Here is a 19111-nt window from a genome sequence, read left to right as displayed (position 1 = left end):
CATGTTGTCAATTCTCCTAGGCTCTTGACATTTGGAATACACACCAAAAAAAAAATGAGTCCCTTTGGTTTCGCGCTACGCGCAAGCATAGACCGCATGTTAAAAATTAAGTTTCTAAGGACAGCACATAGAAGACCAAATATGCTTACTATTTGAGCAAAATTATCTTGCAAGGGCCATGCTTTTACAGCACAGCCAGTAAGGCATTTCTTCCGTGTAGTGCACGTCTTCTAGAAATGTTCGTGTGGGTTCAAGCTCAGTTTCTGTGCAAAAAATGACTTTGTTTCTCATAACTGATGACAGCGTGGACAATTTGGCATAGCTCGAAATCAAGAATTTATTACTTTCAATCACAAGCCACTTGGACACTTAATTTGAACTGACCCGTGTTAGCATGAGCTGAAACTTAGTTTTTCGGGAGGCATCAGGTTACAGGTGTCGGATACGCTTCCATTGCACCGGAACGTTGCGTTAAACTTCATATAGGTGGACACAACTTCATTCAAGCTGAAAAACACAAATCATAGAGGAGTTTTTCAAGTTAAGTTCACAAATTTCTAAAAACTCAAGAAATAAGTAATAGTTGCAGTGGCTGCAACCCGCCAGTGTGAGATGTCTACAGGGTGGCACAAGAATTGTGCCGACATACTGTCTCTTACAAAAAGTATGTGCACGCTTGACAAGCTAAACAAAGTTTTATGAAAGAGTTCTAAAATTGCTCGTGGCACCTGGAGTTAATCTACCATTTTTGAACGAATAAGTACTGCTGCATCTTCCTGTCATCTGTGAGAAAATGTGGGCTTGGCAGCGTAAAACAAAAAATTTCGAGCATACTCAGTATGCTCATGGATGCGATCCTGCGTAACGTTCAGAAGGATTTGTGAAGAACATTGCAATCTATTATACCCATATAAAGGCCGATATGACAAGAAAAAAAACGATGAGCAGAATTACCTTTCGGCTAAAGGATTAGGGGGAATAATATCAGGCATCTTTTCGTCTATGTTCTCTCTAACTCTGTACGGGCAGTAGAGCTGTAAAAAAAAAGAGAGTTATTTGTTAGTACACCACTTTGTTCGTATTAAAGCCTTTGATTTACCGTTTTATTTTGAAAAGGATGCATCTGCGTAAAGCTCACAGCTTTCTAATGTATCGACAGATGATAGTGTTACCTTATAGAGTATAGAAACTTATAAATGAGAGAGCATATTACGCGGATAATCGGCAACGAAACCAGATGTCCAGAAAAAATGGCCTCCGGAAACGTATGTGACGTGGCAAGAAAAAAAAAAGAAACCTCCCGAACGTGCAGGAATTTTCAGATTTCGATGCCAGCAAGCAATGCGAGCAAGGCCACAAAACCGCGTTGCTCCTTGGTGAACAAAGGTTAACCTTGTATGTGAGTTGCCTTAAGACTGTATGCTAACGAGTAGATGTGTCATTAGACAGGAAGAAAAAAAATTGAAGAAAAATAAAAGAAAAAGATAAATAAAAATCCTTTTTGAATTCAAAGTACGTAAGTTGTCTCACCTGCCCTCCGTATTTCTTTTTTTTACTCTTAGTATCAAGATGTTTGCGCGTTAAATGATCTATCCATTTATTTCGCCTTGGTACACGACTCCGTTAATTGTGAGCGTTCAGCACGCTACCCAGAGGACCGTTGGGTTCCAAGCTCCACCATTTATTTCACCAAACAGTATTCTTTGTACTAAAGGCAATGCGCTTGCAGAGTCGTCAAATTATATTTAGCTCCGCATTACAGTGGGTCTTTCAAGGCAGCAAGAATAAGTTAATTAAAAATGACCTGATAACCGGTAACTCACGCTTGCGAATCCAGTAAGAAATATCTTGTCCTCAGTGTTGAACCGACCTCCCGGTAGCAAGAATGGACCTGTATAATTCTGCTTACTTCTCCTCATGGCCTGCAACATAGTCGAATACACCTTGCTTAATCACCCCGTAAAGTGGACTACTTATCACATTGTATTGTGTTTGATTTCTGTTCATAATGTACCACCAATAATAAACGGTTCAGAGTGGCTATGGTGGTAACATTCTGAACACGAGGCCGCAGGTTCTGTTCCTGGATGGGGAGGCAAAATTTTGCAGGTGGCAGAATGCAAAAACGCTGGCCTACTGAGATTTTAGTTTTATGAAGAAAAGGTCCCAGCTAGTAGTAATTATTACACTACCCCGTCGCCTTATCTCGTAGCCCACAGAGTTGTTCCAGCACGTAAAAGTCCTCACATTCCATGACCACGCTCGTTGAAAGGAAGAATTATTGCCATGTGTTTAGCCAAGGTAATATAAGTGCTCTACAGCGGTCGGAGAATTATGTAAAAAGAGTAGCGAAGACGGTTGGGCCAGTTTTTATGTTCAGCAATGATGTCTGCTGGCCTTCTTTGTGTGAATATCTCGCTACTAACACGCGTCAAATGGTGACGTAGACCTTGCTTCCTTCATTACACGAGTTGTGTAGCGACAACTCTTCACCTGCGCATTATAGTTCCCAGAAGGCTGCTGTTGTCTTTTAGTACACTTGCAAATTTACGCTTCTCTGTGCTTTGCTTGCAAGTCTGGTACGTGTGCACTGCGCCATAATTTCCTCGCAATATAATTAGAAGTTGCAAGAGCGTAAATTGTACACACAGAAAGCCGTGCGGTGCTACTTGACATCAATCTTTCATTGCCAGATTAAGTGTATACGGTCTAAAATATTAAGCATGAAATGCCTTAATCTCCCATTCTCGGCAAATTCAGGTGAACATCGGTCAGACACCGCGGCGAATCTGAGCGTGAAATTGAGGCCGAACATGTCCGGAAGCTTCCGAAGTTTGCCGCCAGAACTTACTGCAAGGACTCATAAGTAGTTTAATGTGGGAAAGGGGCAGTGCGGATGTTTAAAAGCCTGCACGCAAGACTGGAGACAATATCTGCTCCATCTAGACGCCTCATATTCTCTACTGCAGCCTTCAGTGGCCCCATTTGCGGCATCGTTTAAATGGCTGTTGGTATCACTCCATGTCCAAAGCTAGGTAACATCTTACCAAGTGCTTAACATTTCGCTTATTCTATAAAAAAAATGTTTCAGTATGCTCATGCTCGGATTTTGCGCAGTGTTTTGCTAAATACACAATACACTGCAAACTTTGTCCAAATGAATTTTTATACACTGCTAAATACTCTCATACAGCAATCGTTTCATTTTGAGATTCAGCGCTGAGTGAGCAAGAATTAATAGCATAATTATTAAGAGTCTAAGATGCATGATAAGCCCTTAAGGGGTTCAGTTTATGTGCGTGCGTGTGCGTGACATCGTGAACGCTTGTACAAAATTGTGATATTCGATAAGGCTACCCTTGGCGATTCTGTCCATGAAGCATATATCCAGGCTTCGTGCCTTTATACAGGAAAGAGAAGGGAAGCATGCAACCTGTGACGGATATTTACCTTTCAAGCTTTCTCCTTCGCGACGATCTAATCTAGTGCAAAACATGAAATTAGGCTAGTTTGTGCTGCCTGAAGACAGCGCTTATGGCATCCGCGTCCCGGTCTCAGTGGCATTACCAGTACATGCTGTGTCTCTTCACGCCCTTGGCGTAGAACTGCAATCCATCTCACGCGCTGCATGCTTGGCTCAAATAGTTGTTCACAAGTTCCCACTGTTCCGTAACTGTTCCGTAACTGTGTACGTTCCTGTGTGCTCACTTCACGTGTAATCGAAGAAGGAACACGGCGACTGCATTTTCTCCTTCAGTGGTCTGAGAAAATAGCACCTCTCCGTCGGAACGCAGCTTGGGCACGGAAAAAAAAATGTTTTCAAAAGTGTCGTATTAAAAGAAGCATTTGAGGATAACTCTGTACGAAGTTGACCAAAAATTCCATAGATAACTCTCATCGGTAGCTTGAAGTCTAAGAAACAGAGGTAGCATTTTTGAAAAATACGAGGGATGATTTCGAGCCAGGCAAATAATATAGTGATAATCAGAGTCTAACGTTTGATATGACGTCGCCAATAATCATTGTATTTAAAAAGAGCAATGCTTTTGATAATGCAACCAGTTTTATAATCTTTCTTCATTTTTTTAACGATAGCTGCAGAAATTATTTTCGAACTTTAAGGCACTGCTATTTCTTTCCTAATTGAGAGTTAACGCAATACGGATTTCTTCCACTCAAAATAGCACCAAGCTAGAAAAGGCAGTCCAGCCAGGAATTGTAATGGTGATTCCTGTGTCGCGATCCTGACAGGCTTCTTTCCGCGCATTAGTGAATTATTTTGCGGTAGATTCATTTGCAAGGATAGACCCCTATTTGTACATCTTCAACTTGAGCAAGCGCTATATTGGTATGATTTTCGGCAAGACCGAATCGTAGAATTGATTACGCAGTAACAAAACACGGTAATTGTTTCGTTTTAAAGTCTCACAGATGTGATGGTATACCCTGGCGTGCGGGTTCACCGGCCTCAACTAAACTGTGAGAAACTGGAAAAATTCCTGGTTTACGACGCGATAAGGATACTTGGCGTATATTTTGGCTTGCAGCCAGTCAGCAAAACCATAAAGTTCGGCAAGCTTAACGCTTACCGCCTTTCAGAGCGTCTTCAGAGGAACTTCACATTTAAAAGAGATGGATCTATAAGCCAGCCGTCTTGATTATCATCATCGGCAGCGCAAGAAAAACATTCGGTAAATATTGTTGTCTCCTAATCATGCATGATTGGAAAACTGAAACCTCCTGTGCTTACCATATGCGAAACTCGTACACCGAGGTAGTCATGTAGTTCCTGACGACTGGTATTTCGGAATGTCTGGATGAAGAAAAAACAAGAAAATTGATCACAAAAGGCACAGCAAAATACTATTGGAATGAATTCCAGGGGACCATAAATAATGCTAAAGAAAAAAGTGTAAGTTATTTCCACTCAACTAAGGAGAGGGTGAATGATTTTGGAAACCCAAAGTAACTATAATGCCTTAACTGCTTTATAGTTGTGTTAATACTACAATAAAACTCTAAGGTTATTCTGTGGGTTAAGAACTTTTCTATTAAATTCAGTAATTTTGTTATGGCATTGTAATTTGTAATTGCTATACAAACCCAAAATATTCTGCAGCTCCAAAAAACTTATAGGTTGGTTACGAGTTTGTAACGCAATTATTTCAGCGTTAGCTACGGTTTGTGAGCAGAGAATTGTTATATTGTTGTGGCCTATTGCAACTGGCTCTCTGCCGATTCTCGAGAGCGTCGCCTTGTACATGTCCGCCATGTGGGTGCAGCAATCAATACGACTAAGGCACATGCGCTACCCAGTACGTATGACTATTGGTATGCTACCAACTAGCTGCCTTGCCATACCAACCTGAAGCAGATATGGCCAGCCGCGGTATTCTAAGCAAAGGTTTGCAAGAGGCGCTAGTTTTGGAATGGCTGTGTCCGCGGTTTTTCGGAGAAGAACCTGAGTATGTCTACCAAAATGATGCATAATAACCTGGAAACAGTAATTTAGTGCTTTCCGAAATTTTCCCTGCACTGAAAATTGCAGGCTGCAGAAATCTGTCGAACTAGAACTCATTTATTGCGCCGAAATACCGTTACAGTGAGATATTTTTTTAGGGGGGATGAATCGACCGCATTAACCGTCATATTTACATTCGTTCTCTAGAGGGATATTGGTAACCTGCTATTCATGATCTGAGAGAACCTGCCAAATGCGCTGCACCCCAGTCTTATCCTTCTAGTTATTTCCCTCTCATGATCCGGATCAGCTGTCTCTACCTGCTCTAAGTATTTCTTTACCACTTCCAGCACCTAGCTTCATATTGTGAACTGCTGTTCTTTTGCTAGACTGTTGAACATAACTTGGGTTTTCTGCGTGTTAATTGTAGGACCAACCATACTTCTCTGTCTGTCTGACTCATTGATCATGGTTTGCAGTTCATCTCCTAAGTGACGCAGCAAGGCAATGTCACCAGCGTATCTCAGGGTACCAATATCCTTGAAGAGAAAAGTTCACAAGAGCTGTATCTTACCGGTACTCGCCTACGGGGCAGAAACAAGGCGGCTAACGAAAAGGGTTAAGCTTAAGTTGAGGACAACACAGCAAGCCATGGAAAGAAAAATGATAGGTGTAACGTTAAGAGACCGGAAGCGGGCAGAGTGGGTGAGGGAACAAACGCGCGTTAATGACTTTATAGTCGAAATCAAAAGGAAGAAATGGGCTTGGTTAGGGCATGTGCTGCGAAGTCAAGATAACCGCTGGTCCTTAAGGGTAACTGTGTGGATTCCATGAGAAGGCAAGCGTATCAGAGGGCGGCAGAAAGTTAGGTGGGCGGATGAGATTAGGAAGTTTGCAGGCATAGGTTGGGCGCAGCTGGCAAAGGACAGGATTAATTGGAGAGACATGTGAGAGGCCTTTGCCCTGCAGTGGGTGTAGTCAGGCTGATGATGATGATGATGATTGCATTACTTCACACCTTGTTTCCATGTAGTTCTGTTTTATCTTTTCTTTTCTTCATGAGCAGCACCGCGAATGCGGCTGGCCAAGATGCCTTGCTGTTTTTCCCTGCTTACTTCTCTTCGTTTTTTGTTCTTAGATTGAAATATGGTCCACGTGTTTCTTCGCCTTCTCCTGCGCATCTCTTCATACTCATTCATTTTTGTTCTTGTATTTCCTAGTACATCTTCACCTTTTGTACCTTTCTTGCCGTGACAGCTTGAAAATTAACCCAAACAGATATCCCGTGCTTTCCCCAAGTGCCCTGGCATTCGCCTAGCGAGTGGCAAGCCCTCGAACACAGTCTTTAGTAGGCGGTATAGAACATAGCTTTAGTGTCTTCAGCGGGTCCTGCGTTACTGGACAAACAATAAACTATAAAGAACGTGAACAAGTCTTGTAGGTCTAAATTTTGTCCAAGCCTAAAGGAGAATAAAAATTAAACAATATCGATGATAACACTTGAACTACACTGTGCTCACTCCTATAAGCAGAAATATCGTATAGTGCTTACCAAAACCAGCAGATGCATCTCAGAATAATTCTTTCACTTTAACAGACCAACGGTGAGTCAACTTGTATAGATAGTTCGTGGCTGCCCACTACAGCAGCATTACGAAGCTGACTGCGAAATTTTTATCCCGACTGTAGTACTATTACTAACAGGTTATGTATTGAAACAAAGTGATATGCTCGTACTTACACACTGGTCAAAGCATTCTTTAGAATTGTTCAAGCACATGGAGTTGTTGCAGAAGTTCGTGCTTGTTTCATTACTCCAATAGTCAACTGCTGTTTTTGTCCCATTCGGGAAGAGATCTGTGCATGTGAAAGAAAGTACATCACTAGTGATGTGCCAGAATGTTTTAATGCATTATCATTTATTTCTTTGAGTGGTACTTCCAGATATTCTTAAATAAATATATAAGTATTCAGCCGACGTAGTTTTTCAAGAAATGTCTCTTACACTAAAAAAAGAAAGTCCAGTGATTCCTAAAGTCTTAAAACGTCAGTTATTTTATTTTCTTTCAGTGAAGTAGAGGTGCACACTTTTTATGCTGCATTCTTCTATGCAATTCTGATTGTATTAAAAAAAGGCAAGATGTGGAAGGGGAGAGGTGCACGAAGTCGCAGAAAACGCAAGACACGGATCAGCATAATGCAAATGTTTGAGTCACTCAATAATCTAGAAAAAATAGTTATAGTTGGGACTGTTTCCTAGGTTATAAGAAGAAAAGAGTCGAGAATATATACCGTCAAACCGGTCAATGGCGTTACTCAACAGCTGCACGATGAGTGTTCCTATCGTTCCGTAATTCATTGATCTGAAAAAAAGGGCAATTATATCTATGTTCTTTCTAAAATTTATATTCCTTGTGCAGATGTTTTACCTCGGAATAGGGGGCTTCCTGTAATGGGTCGCAAATGCAGCAGCTGGATATGCTGCAGGAAAGCAAAGACATGTTATCAGTAGTCAGAAATAAATTTAGCTCATGCTTAATTTTTCGGGCTTAAACAATAAGGAAACACATGCTTTCCTTGACTCAGTGAAATCCTTTATGTCGCTTCTAGCGATAAAGTGCAGAAATACTCTTATGTGAAGAAACTCAAGTTAAATATCATTTTTATTTTATTTTTCAGGACTACCAACATTACCTACTACGAACTTATCGAACACTATAAATTACATAGAAGGATATTTTCGCCCCCAGATCGGTCTCTCTCCAATAATGAGGTGCGCATTTGGAGGCGGTTACAAGCTGGAAATTATATCTGCCCAGCCTGGGTCTACCTGGCACAGACCGGGGATGAAAACAATTCTAAATGTAAAAATTGCGGTGAAAGGGGATCTCTTCATTACATAATTTGGGAATGCGCCGATTCTCCGGGTGCCGGTTTAAACATCAACAGTATAGAGAAGCCTGGGATAGGTTTCGCTGCGGAGCGAGGACTGCACCATTAAGCAGCAAGCCACCCGCCTGGCGACTGAGGCCGTGAAGAAGCAATGTCCTTAGTCTGCGAAGCATCCCCTATCCGCGACCCAGGCCTGCGTGCCGGGACCGGGGATTTGGGGGCTCGTTCTCGGTGGACCAATAAAGTTTCAATTCATTCATTCCCTTACGGCGCGGTTCGGGTATCTACCGAGATATGTGAGACAGGCGTCATCACCCTCCTTAAAACCAATTTTCATTTCATTTTCCTTCAGTTATTGCGCGGTTCGGGCGTTCACCGAGATATGTGAGACAGGCGTAATTTCCTTTCCTTACATTGTCCAACGGGCAAGGCGTCGCGCCGAACGACCGATAGCGTTCCGTGGAAACCTTGGCAACTGCAACACGCTGTCGCGTCCCACTATTAAATACGAAGCTTAGGCGTCCTCCACTGTGGAAGCAGTTGCGCGCAGACGCGATCAATCGTGATAGTCTGGTGGCATCGCAAAGAAAAGGATAAAGCCGTGTGGCTGATGAGCGTGTGACGTCACTGAAGAAGGTGCCACCATCGTTCGAGAGGAGCGCTCTCCGGGCAGTCTTGCCAGACGCCTCCTGAACGCCGATCAGGAAGGATGCCGCCTAAACGCTCTTAGTAGTCTTTAATCAACATCATCACCACACATCAGCGACACAAGCAGCAACACCGCGCTAAAGGCTTTCGCATCACCACACTTTAGGTCAACAAAGTGCCCCCCTAAATGTTTTGAAGCGAAAAGCTTCACTACGCCAGCTTTTCGTGCCGTCAGCGGGGCCGCAAGGTTGACCTTGAATGTAGCTATATATAGAGGTCAATGCGGCCGCAAGTTTCGCCTTGAATGTAGCTAGAGGTCAAACCATGAGCGCAACTGGTTGTAATCAGGTTCGAAACATTACGGCAGCTACAGCAGCGAAACCAGCGGCTGTTGCGCCAACTATCTCAACTTTGACCTTTGATAATTGACCTTTGACCTTGAGCTTTGACCTTGACCTGTGACTTAGACCTTTGACCTTTGACCTTTACCTTCGGTCAAGCCGGAAAGCGTCTGACGGCATCGCATGCGCAGGTCAATGAAGTGGGTTCTGCATAAAATGCCGGTGCACTTTGATGAGTTCAGCGGAACGCCAGATGTGATCGACGCGACCCTGCCGTGGAGAGCGGCAGAGGTGCGCTCCATCACCGCGTTGCGGAGAGGAAGAAAGGAGGCATCCCAGGTATGCTGCCTACTTCCTCCGTGACGTCACACACCGTGACTGAGCGCAGCGGGAAAGCGTCTGTTAGAAATCATGCGCAGGGCATCAATGTGGGTTTTGCATAAAACGCCGGTGCACTTTGATGCGTTCAGCCTAACGCTAAGAGTGTTCCATGCGACGCCTGCCGTGGAGACCGCCAGTCGCTCGATCACAAACGTAGCGATGGAGATGCAGCTTTTCGCTTTGGACCAGGGTTAACCAGAGTTAAACCACCAGCAATTTTTGCTGAAGTGACACCTTCACGCTCTCGAAGTTGGCTTTTCTCCCGGCTTGTAATGACTCCGCACGTGTCTCCACAATGAGCATAGCGCATGGGTTGTGAATGTAATTCACAGGAATCGAAGTGTACATACCGAAGGTGTCAGACTTTTCTTCGTAGTATACGTGCGAGAGCAATGTGATCTCTTCATCCCTGAAGACGTGCAAAAAAAAAGAGCTTGATATCAGACGCCTTATAGCACATCTGGTGTGAATCCGCATTGTGCTAATAAAATATTTGATTCTTCATATCAACTTACTTCGAAAAATCCTAAAAAAATCGGTAGGCTCAAAAGACCTAAAAAATCGGCAGATCTTACTTATATAAAACGTGCTTCTCCGCGCCTTTAGGCATGTTAGGGAATTCTCCAGCTTGGTCTGCGATGTATTGTGCGACATCTACACTGCCACGAACACTAAACCGGTGGACTGAAATTTAGCAAAGCACGACTGAAGTCAGCACTCACTTCATTGTCAAGGCTGCCTCATCCCGACTGCAACTTCCTGCTTAGCCTTGAGCGCACCCACACGCGCATGCTACGAGACTCTATGCTAATTACAAAAATAGGAGCATTGAAGAAAATTTGGAGCTGATCAGTTGGATTTATGCGGAAGAAATGCGATAGCATATTTATTTCACTCAGCAATCTATTCCAATTACAAATTTTAACCCAATTATAATCCAAAAAGGAGTAAAGAGGCGGGGGCGGGAGGAAGAGGAGAGCAGTTGGCAGGTGGTAGGTGGGGCCACTTGCCAAGTGTGACTATCGCCAGGTTTTCGCTCCAACGAGGCTTCTATTATATCGCATGAAACACGCTGACATAGCCATACGCAAGCCTATAGCCCTCCAATGCTCAGATCTCCGCAGATATCGTTGCTTTTATCTGAAGCTTCGCGCAAGTTAGCTGAAACAACCTGTATACGACATATTCATATTTGAACAATTTGCTACCACATGAAATCAAGCGAATTTCCAATAGGCGTTATTTCGCAAACCTTCGCCTTCTACAGGGTGATTTTTTTTTACATATACAGATTTTTATTTTGGAAACTGTGACAGATACGTCGCTGAGGTCTGTTGAGCTGAAATATTCAGCAAATACCTCATGTGGATCAATAATTAAGCGATATTAACTGAAAAATAGGTAATAAACTTTTTATTTATTTATTTTTAGGGGCAAGGTTACATTGCGAACCTGATGGCCGTAAGCGTCGAAGGTGAGCCATATTTCTAAATTTTCTTAATCGGCGATGTGGTTCGAAATACCAAACGTCAAAAATGCGCATCTAACAGCGTGTTGAGTTGGCTTTCCCGCATTATCTCAATATAAATTGGTGTCATTACGCGTGGTAACATCGCCGACATCAAGCTGACTTCTTCTACATCATCAAATACTCCAAATTCGCCTGTATTTGATGCACTAGAAGTGCGAGAGATTCCATTGTATAAATATGCACTGCAGGAAAGCCTACTCAACGAGCTTTCAAATCCATATTTCTGACGTTCAATATTTCGAACCACTTATTTCGAGTCCCCTAAAATAAAAATCAAAAAAGGTTAGTTGATAATTTTACATAATTACTCATATAATTATGGATCTATAGAAGGGACCTAACGTCTGCCTCTCTTCACAATACAGCTCAACAGACCACCCCGACACATCTTTCACGGTTTCTTTAAAAAACTGAAGAGGTTCAAGAAATCCCCCTACATACTCACAGCTGCAGTGTATTGCATAGGCTATTGCATTCTCATAGTTGTTTGACCTGTACGTGAACTTTGTAGGAAAGATTACAGCCAATGTAGTCTAATTAAGTCTCTAACAAGCGAGCAAGTAGGCGCAGACGTCTAGAGGCGTTGAAAAATTTGCTCACGATTTGTTGATGTTACTTGAATTGAACACGCGAAGCTTTTGAAGACGGTCATTTTGTTGGAGCCAGTGGTAATGCTCAGCGAAAGATGCGCTGGCGCTTATGTTTGGAACCTGTAAGAGATTAAAATTGTTGTTTTCAACGCAGTGAAGAAATAGCATAGAAAATTACACCACGGACCAAATTAAGACGTTTTTCTGAGCAGAAAACATGGTGAGATGATCGCGCAGTAGTACAGCATGTTTTGATTACCTATTCAACGAAAACAAGGAGCTAAAACTTGACAAAGCCCACACAAAGGCGGGACGGGCGCTGCAATAAAAACTGAACAAAATAAAAATTCACCTCATCCATGAGCAATAACCGTACCCACGCGAACGTCAAAAAGAGTAATCAGGGGCCGTATACCATAAACTATCTATTTTTCGTTGTTCATTTTGCGTTCATTGGGTCCTCTGCCAGTGGTCATTCAGATATACCCGCAGCTTTCAAACGTCTGAGGCAGGCGAGCCACCCATTGGTTGGTTGGCGATAGGACCTTGCCACTGGCTGATATCGCATGCGATTTGAAGCCAATGGTGACATGCATCGCGGCGTTCTGTCAGCAGCAGGCGACTGGATCTGACCACTGGCTGCCATTGGCTGCGATAGGCAGCCAACGGTGAGGTTCGGCCGCCAACCACCAATGGGCGGGTTGCTTGCCACATAGGCTTGAAAGCCGCGGGTATATCTGAATTACCACTGGCAGAGGACCCAATGAACGCGAAATGAACAACGACAAATGGACAACTTAGGGTATACGGCCCCTGATGTCAAATAAAACCAATGATGAAGCTTTCAAAGGCTGCACAATGAATGCGCAAAAGCAAAAGCGCTTTCTGACGAGCAGGCAGTTTTTTACAAAATACTCTGCTTCCAGAAGTTGGACGGATGGTGCACATTAATGTACGAGCCACTGTAGTACTCCTGTATATCATTTGCTTACGAGATTTTTCTGTATAACGTATCAATCAATCAATCAATCAATCAATCAATCAATCAATCAATCAATCAATCAATCAATCAATCAATCAATCAATCAATCAATCATTCAATCAATCATTTAATCAATCGATCGATCGATCAATCAATTTATTTTTCGTATAAAAATACAGCGAAAAAAAGGTGTTGAAGAAAAAGCAGCTTTGTTGGAGCTTGACTAAGGTCCAGTCCCTCGTCACCCATCAGCAGTGATGGATGACGCTCTTACATGAAAAAATACACAGCGAATAGAGAAGATAAAAAAAGAGAAACACACAGCGTCAGAAAATAGTGGAACTAAAAAAAACAAATATGACATATTGGGTCAGTGCAGTGTCTAGTGGTGGCAGTATACAAAATTTATATGAACTGTTCGGTAATACGTTTACGGGATAGTTTTTCGATGTCAATTTGTGATGTATCCCAATATTGATTTAATATTGTTGGTAACGTATGTTGAGTCATCGCTTTACCGCAATCAGTTTATGACGATGGAAGTAGCCAAGGTGATTGATGAAGAAAGCAATAGTTACCCAAAGGTTTTTTTGGTTGCGCTAAATCTAAAAAATATATCTAAGGTACCTTTAATAGCCTTTTTGTATGTGCAGGGTAATTTATTCACGCATGTACATGTCTTGCGCCTTAATGATCTTATGTGTATGAAAAAATGGTGCAGTGTGTACCGAGAATGACACATTTTCTACTGCGCGGAGAGCTCGTTTCTGGAGAAAGGAAATTTTCTACATATTCGTTGCAGTGGTATTGCCCCATACTAAAACACAATAACACAGGTGGGCATGAAAAAGAGCACAATAAATAACCCGTTTTATTTAAGTAGGAAGGAAATGGCGGCACAGTTTATTATTCCCGCAGCCCTGCTTAATTGTGACCAGAGGTAGTTTGCATGATCATTCAATTACATGTGTTCCGAAAAAATCACCCTAAGTCATTCGATGCATTTTTCTATTGCTACTACCTACGGTCCCGTAACAACTGTCTTCGGGACCTCAACTGATGAGTCGCGAGCATGAAATAGGACGCACTTCGTTCTCGATTCCTTCAGAATGAGCGAATTGTTTTTACACCAATCTTGCAGTTTACGACAAAAAGCCCTTGCTTTTGTTTGAATTTCTTGGATGTCCTTCCCAGAGAAAAAAAAAACTGTAGAGACGTCTGCGTAAATAACGAACTCGCATTCTTCGTCTAGTTTTACAATATCAAAACGGGCCCAAGGATACTTCCTTGCGGGACCACTGATTCTATACGTCTGAGCCGCGATTTGTGATTACTTATGTCAGTGAATTGTAACCGGCCTTCAAGATAAAAGTGCATCAATTTTTGAGCAGTTCCTCTAAACCCATATTTTTCAAGTCTATCTAGCAAAATTGTTTGATTCACGCAGTCGGAGGCCTTACTAAAATCTTGATATGGTCTGAGAACATTTATTTATCTTCAAAGGTCTTTAAATTTCTTTTTGCGCCAGCAACGCTATTTTTGTTGTCCGGTTCTTTCTAAAGCCAAATTGGTACCTGGTTATGAGTTCATGTATGTGGGAAAAGTTATCAATGCGTATTTTGATCACCTACTCAAGGCCCTTAGAGAAAACTGGTAATATGGAAACTGACCGGTAGTTGCCAAAGGAATTTTTATCACCATGTTTGTGGATTGCAACTACCCTTGCTATTTGCATATTATTGGGAAAAATACCTGTGTAAAGTGAGCAGTTGTAGATGTGGACTTTCCCACCCTCTAACATGGATACGATTTAAAACGAAAAACGACCGGCCTTTCAGTGCACAGATGTGCGTCATTATTTAGGCGAAGTGAAGCGATATGCTCTGTAAAACTTATGTTCTTAAGACAATAAAAATGATTGATGAAGAAGATGAAAAATCTGAGCTGATAAAATAACCACCACCTTGCGTCACATTCAACAACTTTATTGCCAGAAAAGTGAACAGGCTAATAAAGGAATTTTCAAGTCGGATAATAAATTTAATTTTTTTTCCCAAGAACTCTAAACTATTGGAAACGTCTTCATCTGCAAAAGGTGGCATTTTTTTTGTGCTGATTTCTGAACAAAGATACGGCAGAGCAAAATGTAAGGCCTATTTAAATTATTTTTTGTGGTTGGGAACATATGATTTGTCTGCAGTTAACATTTTGCCGCAGCTGATTTCTTAGCATAGACAGGCCGAAAGTAGACGTTCGGTGGATTTGAAGCAATGTGTATGTTTAGGAGCACCTGTCAAATCATGGATTCTTTTCACTAGCGCATTTGGCTCTCAAAGAGCAGGCTTGTCCTGGTAGACAAAAGCCTTCGTTTGACTAAGAGAGCCCAATACGCGATCACGACATCGTGTCGCAGCACCTCCTGCCGCGAAAGGATAATTAGTAAAGAATTGTCAAGTAAAGAACAGCCCACATTCTTACAGAGTGCTTTTAGCTATTTCCCACTTAGAAATATACTACGATATAAATGCCAATTGCGGTTTCTTTTCAGCACGTTTGCTGCGCCTTAAGTTTCTCCCGCATTTTTTACCCATGCAGCAGAACCAACAGTTGTCTTCTTGAATGCCTCGCTGCTACGAGTATGTCGGTTTTCATTTCCATTACATTACACTGCGCTCTCCATTTTCAAACCATAGTTACGGCAGAAATAAGCTCGATGTGGTTGCAATACAATTTATTTGGTTTTACTTCCCTTTCAAAAACATATTTGCTTCGGCCTATCGGATGGGCCCGCTCGAACTATCGCAATGGGCTCTAAAACCACTTTAGGTTACGTGTCAGTGAGCAGTTACACTATGCTTCTGTCAATTTGCTGACACTGTTTTCAACTTACATATTGATAGAAGGCGTTCACGACTGCGCTGTCCAGGATCCAATCAGGGTATCCAATCACGAACCGTACGTTATTAACCTGCAAATCGTAAGGGAAGGAGTTAACCAGTGGGTGCATTCTGTTCGGGTTGTTTTTCGAACAAGTTTTTTCCCTATCTGCAGAAGCTCAATGTCGCCTTTGATATCAGACGCCAAAAACATTGCTTGCGAATTATCAGCTTTTACCGGTCGGTGCGGCTCAATGATTAGGGCGCTCGGCTACTGAGCCGGAGGACCTCGGTTCATTCCCGGCCGCGGCGGCTGTGTTTCGATGGAGGCGAAACGCAAAAGACGTTCTTGTGTTGTGCGGGTCAGTAACGTTAAAGGACCCAAGCCGGTATAAATTAATAGGAAGGCTTCCATTACAGCAGCCCTGGAAGCCTAAATGTGCTTTAGAATGTTCAACCTCACAATCTGCAATATTGTTATGAGTTTTGTCGTCCCACGTATTGAAGGCCAATACTGACGGAGCAAAAGAATGGGCTGGGAAACGGGTCGCTGCAGATAGCAGACAATTGCTAACCGATGGCATTGTCTGCCATCAGTTAGCAATTCTATTCCTAGTTCATTAGTTTCATTTATTTTCATTTAGTTTTATTACCTTAAAGACCCATAAGGGGCATAACATAAGGGGTGGATACATGTATTTTTGTGAGCAAGTGTTAATAGAAGGAAACATGACTGGTAACATTATTGGCAAAGTAGGATGAGCATATGATGGCTCATCCTGTGCTTATACTCATCTATTTTTTATTACGTAACTCATACAAAAATGCCAGGCTATCGGATGATGATAATTATTTGCTATTATGTCTCACGTTACTGGTGGAAGCCAATGACGGATGCGCAAAAGAAAGATTAAGATCAAAACTTGTCATAAAACGTATCCTCAGGCACGCACTTTATACTTAAGTAGATTTCTCATGCACCGATATTTTCGTGTGCATTTTAGGAGCATTGTTCACTAATTTCTAATAATGAAAACTAAGTTTTCAACTCCTAACAGACTGATATAAAAACAAAAAAACTCTTACACGCTTAACGGCTTTTTTCTTATCTTCTGTGGACATCCAGGTGTTGTTTCTTATTACATATCTGAATGTTGAGTTGATAAAGTGTAGCATCTTCATCACCTGTCGAAAGGTTTGCAATTCAACAATATAATGGCGTAGTTAAGTAATATGTATCTGTATAAATCCAATACTTACATCCGCCTTCGAGTCTTTGTCAAATTTATCGCTGCTGTAATAACTTGCTCCCGCTGTGTACATAATGTCGCTCTCGAGCAACTGACGCATGCACAGCAGCTTTGTATCATTGGTTCGCCTTCCATCAGTGCCTCCCTTTTCGGCACCCACTACGAAGTCTACAGGTGTATGTGTTTTGTTCTTGTATTCTAAGTAAAGATCATTGAGTGGCGTTGCCACTGCTTTGGCCATGTCTCTTATCTTCGTCCAAAGAACGTAGTTGATCAGTTGAGTTCTGCAAGAAAGCGAAACCATAATTTCTTTGTGCTACATGTGCAAGAATGAATGTCACAGATCGTGACACGAATTTTTTCGCAATTGCACAAGGGACGTTATATTTATTTATTTCTTATTAATTAGTTTATCAGTTCATCTACAGCGCCACACGAGACCTGTAAAGGAAGGCTTGGCCGAGACGCAAGGGCGGCCGTGTTTGGCGTTTATTCAAATGGCGAACCCGAGGCGCGTGCCACAGGCGGAGCCGCGGGATGATGACGATGGTATGTACAAGTGAAAGAAGATGAACCATGGAAGGCTCACAGACCTTACAGTTGTGTGTGCGTGTGTGTGGGGGGGGGGGGGGGGGGCAAAACCGGAAAATTACGAGAAGCAGTTAAAATGATGATTCGAACACTTCATTGCCAGTAATATTTACAGAAAACGACGATAGCTCATACCATTCCCGAACAGTGTGGGACAAAATATAGATTTGAGCAAATCGGTTCTAGCTCTGAATTCGCGCACTTTATGGTCGCGGTCAGCCCATCAGGTCAGCAGTGCGGATAAAAATTGTATTTTTTTCTAAGAACAGCAACTCTACTGTAAGACCACTTGGGGTGGCCTGCAAATCCGTGCTGCTAGTGGCCACCATATTACGTCGTCGGAGCGAAGCACCGCAAGAGTAACATTAAATGCTCCCACGACGGGATTTTTGGTATTGACTTTATGAGTCAACATTGAGCGATTATCGACCTTTGATCGAAGCTCATCACGCTTCGAAAGGACGGAGCCAAACCTTCCACGTCAACCCTGAAACATCGCGTTGATCTAAATATCCCCGATGGAGAAGTGAGCATTCCTCCGCAGTCTAGTGTCATCGCCCTCCTGGGTGCCAGAGATATCGAGACCGTCGAAGACATCATCGTGGGAAACACGCAGTTACTCTTAAACTTGACTCGGCACCACAAGTGGCATCGCCAGTTTCCGGAATGGAGAAGGTGTGTTGCTGGTGACGAGCTTCAGCGGAGACTACCGATCTCTCAACAGAAGCACTGGGATTGCTTTTCTGGATGAACTAGCAAACATTAGAGACATACTGAAAAACTGCGCACACAATACAGGGACGAAGAAAAGAAACGACAACACGAGCGCTGACTTACAACAGTTGAGTTGAGAGGTTGAGTTGTAAGTCAGCGCTCGTGTTGTCGTTTCTTTTCTTAGGCCCTGTATTGTGTGCGCTGTTTTTCAGTATGAGTACTTAGCGACTCGCCCAGTCTTCTACTTTGGCATTAGAGACATTTTCGGTGTCCCGGACCTATACGCAGAAGACTAGCCTACCCAAGACCATATAAAGCTCTACGTCGATCCAACACTACCCCTGAACAAGTAAGACCAGATACGTACTCTTCCTGAAAGTTACAGCGAGTGATTCTCATCGTCATCGCAGATCAAAGAGACGCAGATTGCCAAGCACGAACACACCCGACCTGCCCGCCAAAACCCCTACCGTGTATTGCCTCGAGAACGACAAGCCATCCGGAATCAAGTGAAAAGTGATTCGCCACGACATCATCGAGCCATAGAAGGGCCCCTTGGCGGCAGTGTTTGTTCTGATCAGAAAGTAGGAAGCCAAGCCCATGTTCTGCGTCGGTTACCGCCATCTGAACGACATATTTAAGAAGGATGCCTACCCCTTTCCAAGCATCAACGACGCATTGGACTGGCTCTGCAACACCAAGAACTTCTATTGATGGACCTCAAGACGGGCTACTGGCAAATCGAAGTCGATGAGAGACGGAAATAAAACCTCATTGATAATGCCGGATGGCCTCTTCGAGTTCAAGGTGATGATATTTTAACGTGAGGGCGTTAAGGAGCTCATGTAGCAGAA

The 19111-nt window shown here is 42.7% G+C and overlaps 1 protein-coding gene across 2 annotated transcripts in view; it reads right to left on the bottom strand.

Annotated features, from left to right (window-relative positions):
- Positions 1-312: 312 nt before the first annotated feature.
- The window catches only part of LOC144121049 (membrane metallo-endopeptidase-like 1), a 50581-nt gene continuing 31782 nt past the window's right edge, over positions 313-19111 (bottom strand). For both annotated transcript variants that reach the window (XM_077653967.1, XM_077653968.1), the window contains 12 exons: positions 16963-17236; positions 16789-16887; positions 15717-15794; positions 11855-11964; positions 10074-10132; positions 7891-7942; positions 7754-7824; positions 7203-7318; positions 4751-4813; positions 1824-1922; positions 955-1034; positions 313-507 (listed from right to left, as the gene is read on the bottom strand). In XM_077653967.1, coding sequence (XP_077510093.1) covers positions 390-507; positions 955-1034; positions 1824-1922; positions 4751-4813; positions 7203-7318; positions 7754-7824; positions 7891-7942; positions 10074-10132; positions 11855-11964; positions 15717-15794; positions 16789-16887; positions 16963-17236 — 1219 coding nt within the window. In that variant the 3' untranslated portion in view covers positions 313-389. The remainder of the gene's footprint in view (positions 508-954; positions 1035-1823; positions 1923-4750; positions 4814-7202; positions 7319-7753; positions 7825-7890; positions 7943-10073; positions 10133-11854; positions 11965-15716; positions 15795-16788; positions 16888-16962; positions 17237-19111) is intronic.

This window comes from Amblyomma americanum, chromosome 2, assembly GCF_052857255.1.
Source record: "Amblyomma americanum isolate KBUSLIRL-KWMA chromosome 2, ASM5285725v1, whole genome shotgun sequence".
In the NCBI taxonomy this organism is placed as follows: domain Eukaryota; kingdom Metazoa; phylum Arthropoda; class Arachnida; order Ixodida; family Ixodidae; genus Amblyomma; species Amblyomma americanum.
The sequence above is the reverse complement of the archived record's forward strand: the minus strand, read 5'-3'. Positions and strand labels throughout refer to the sequence as shown.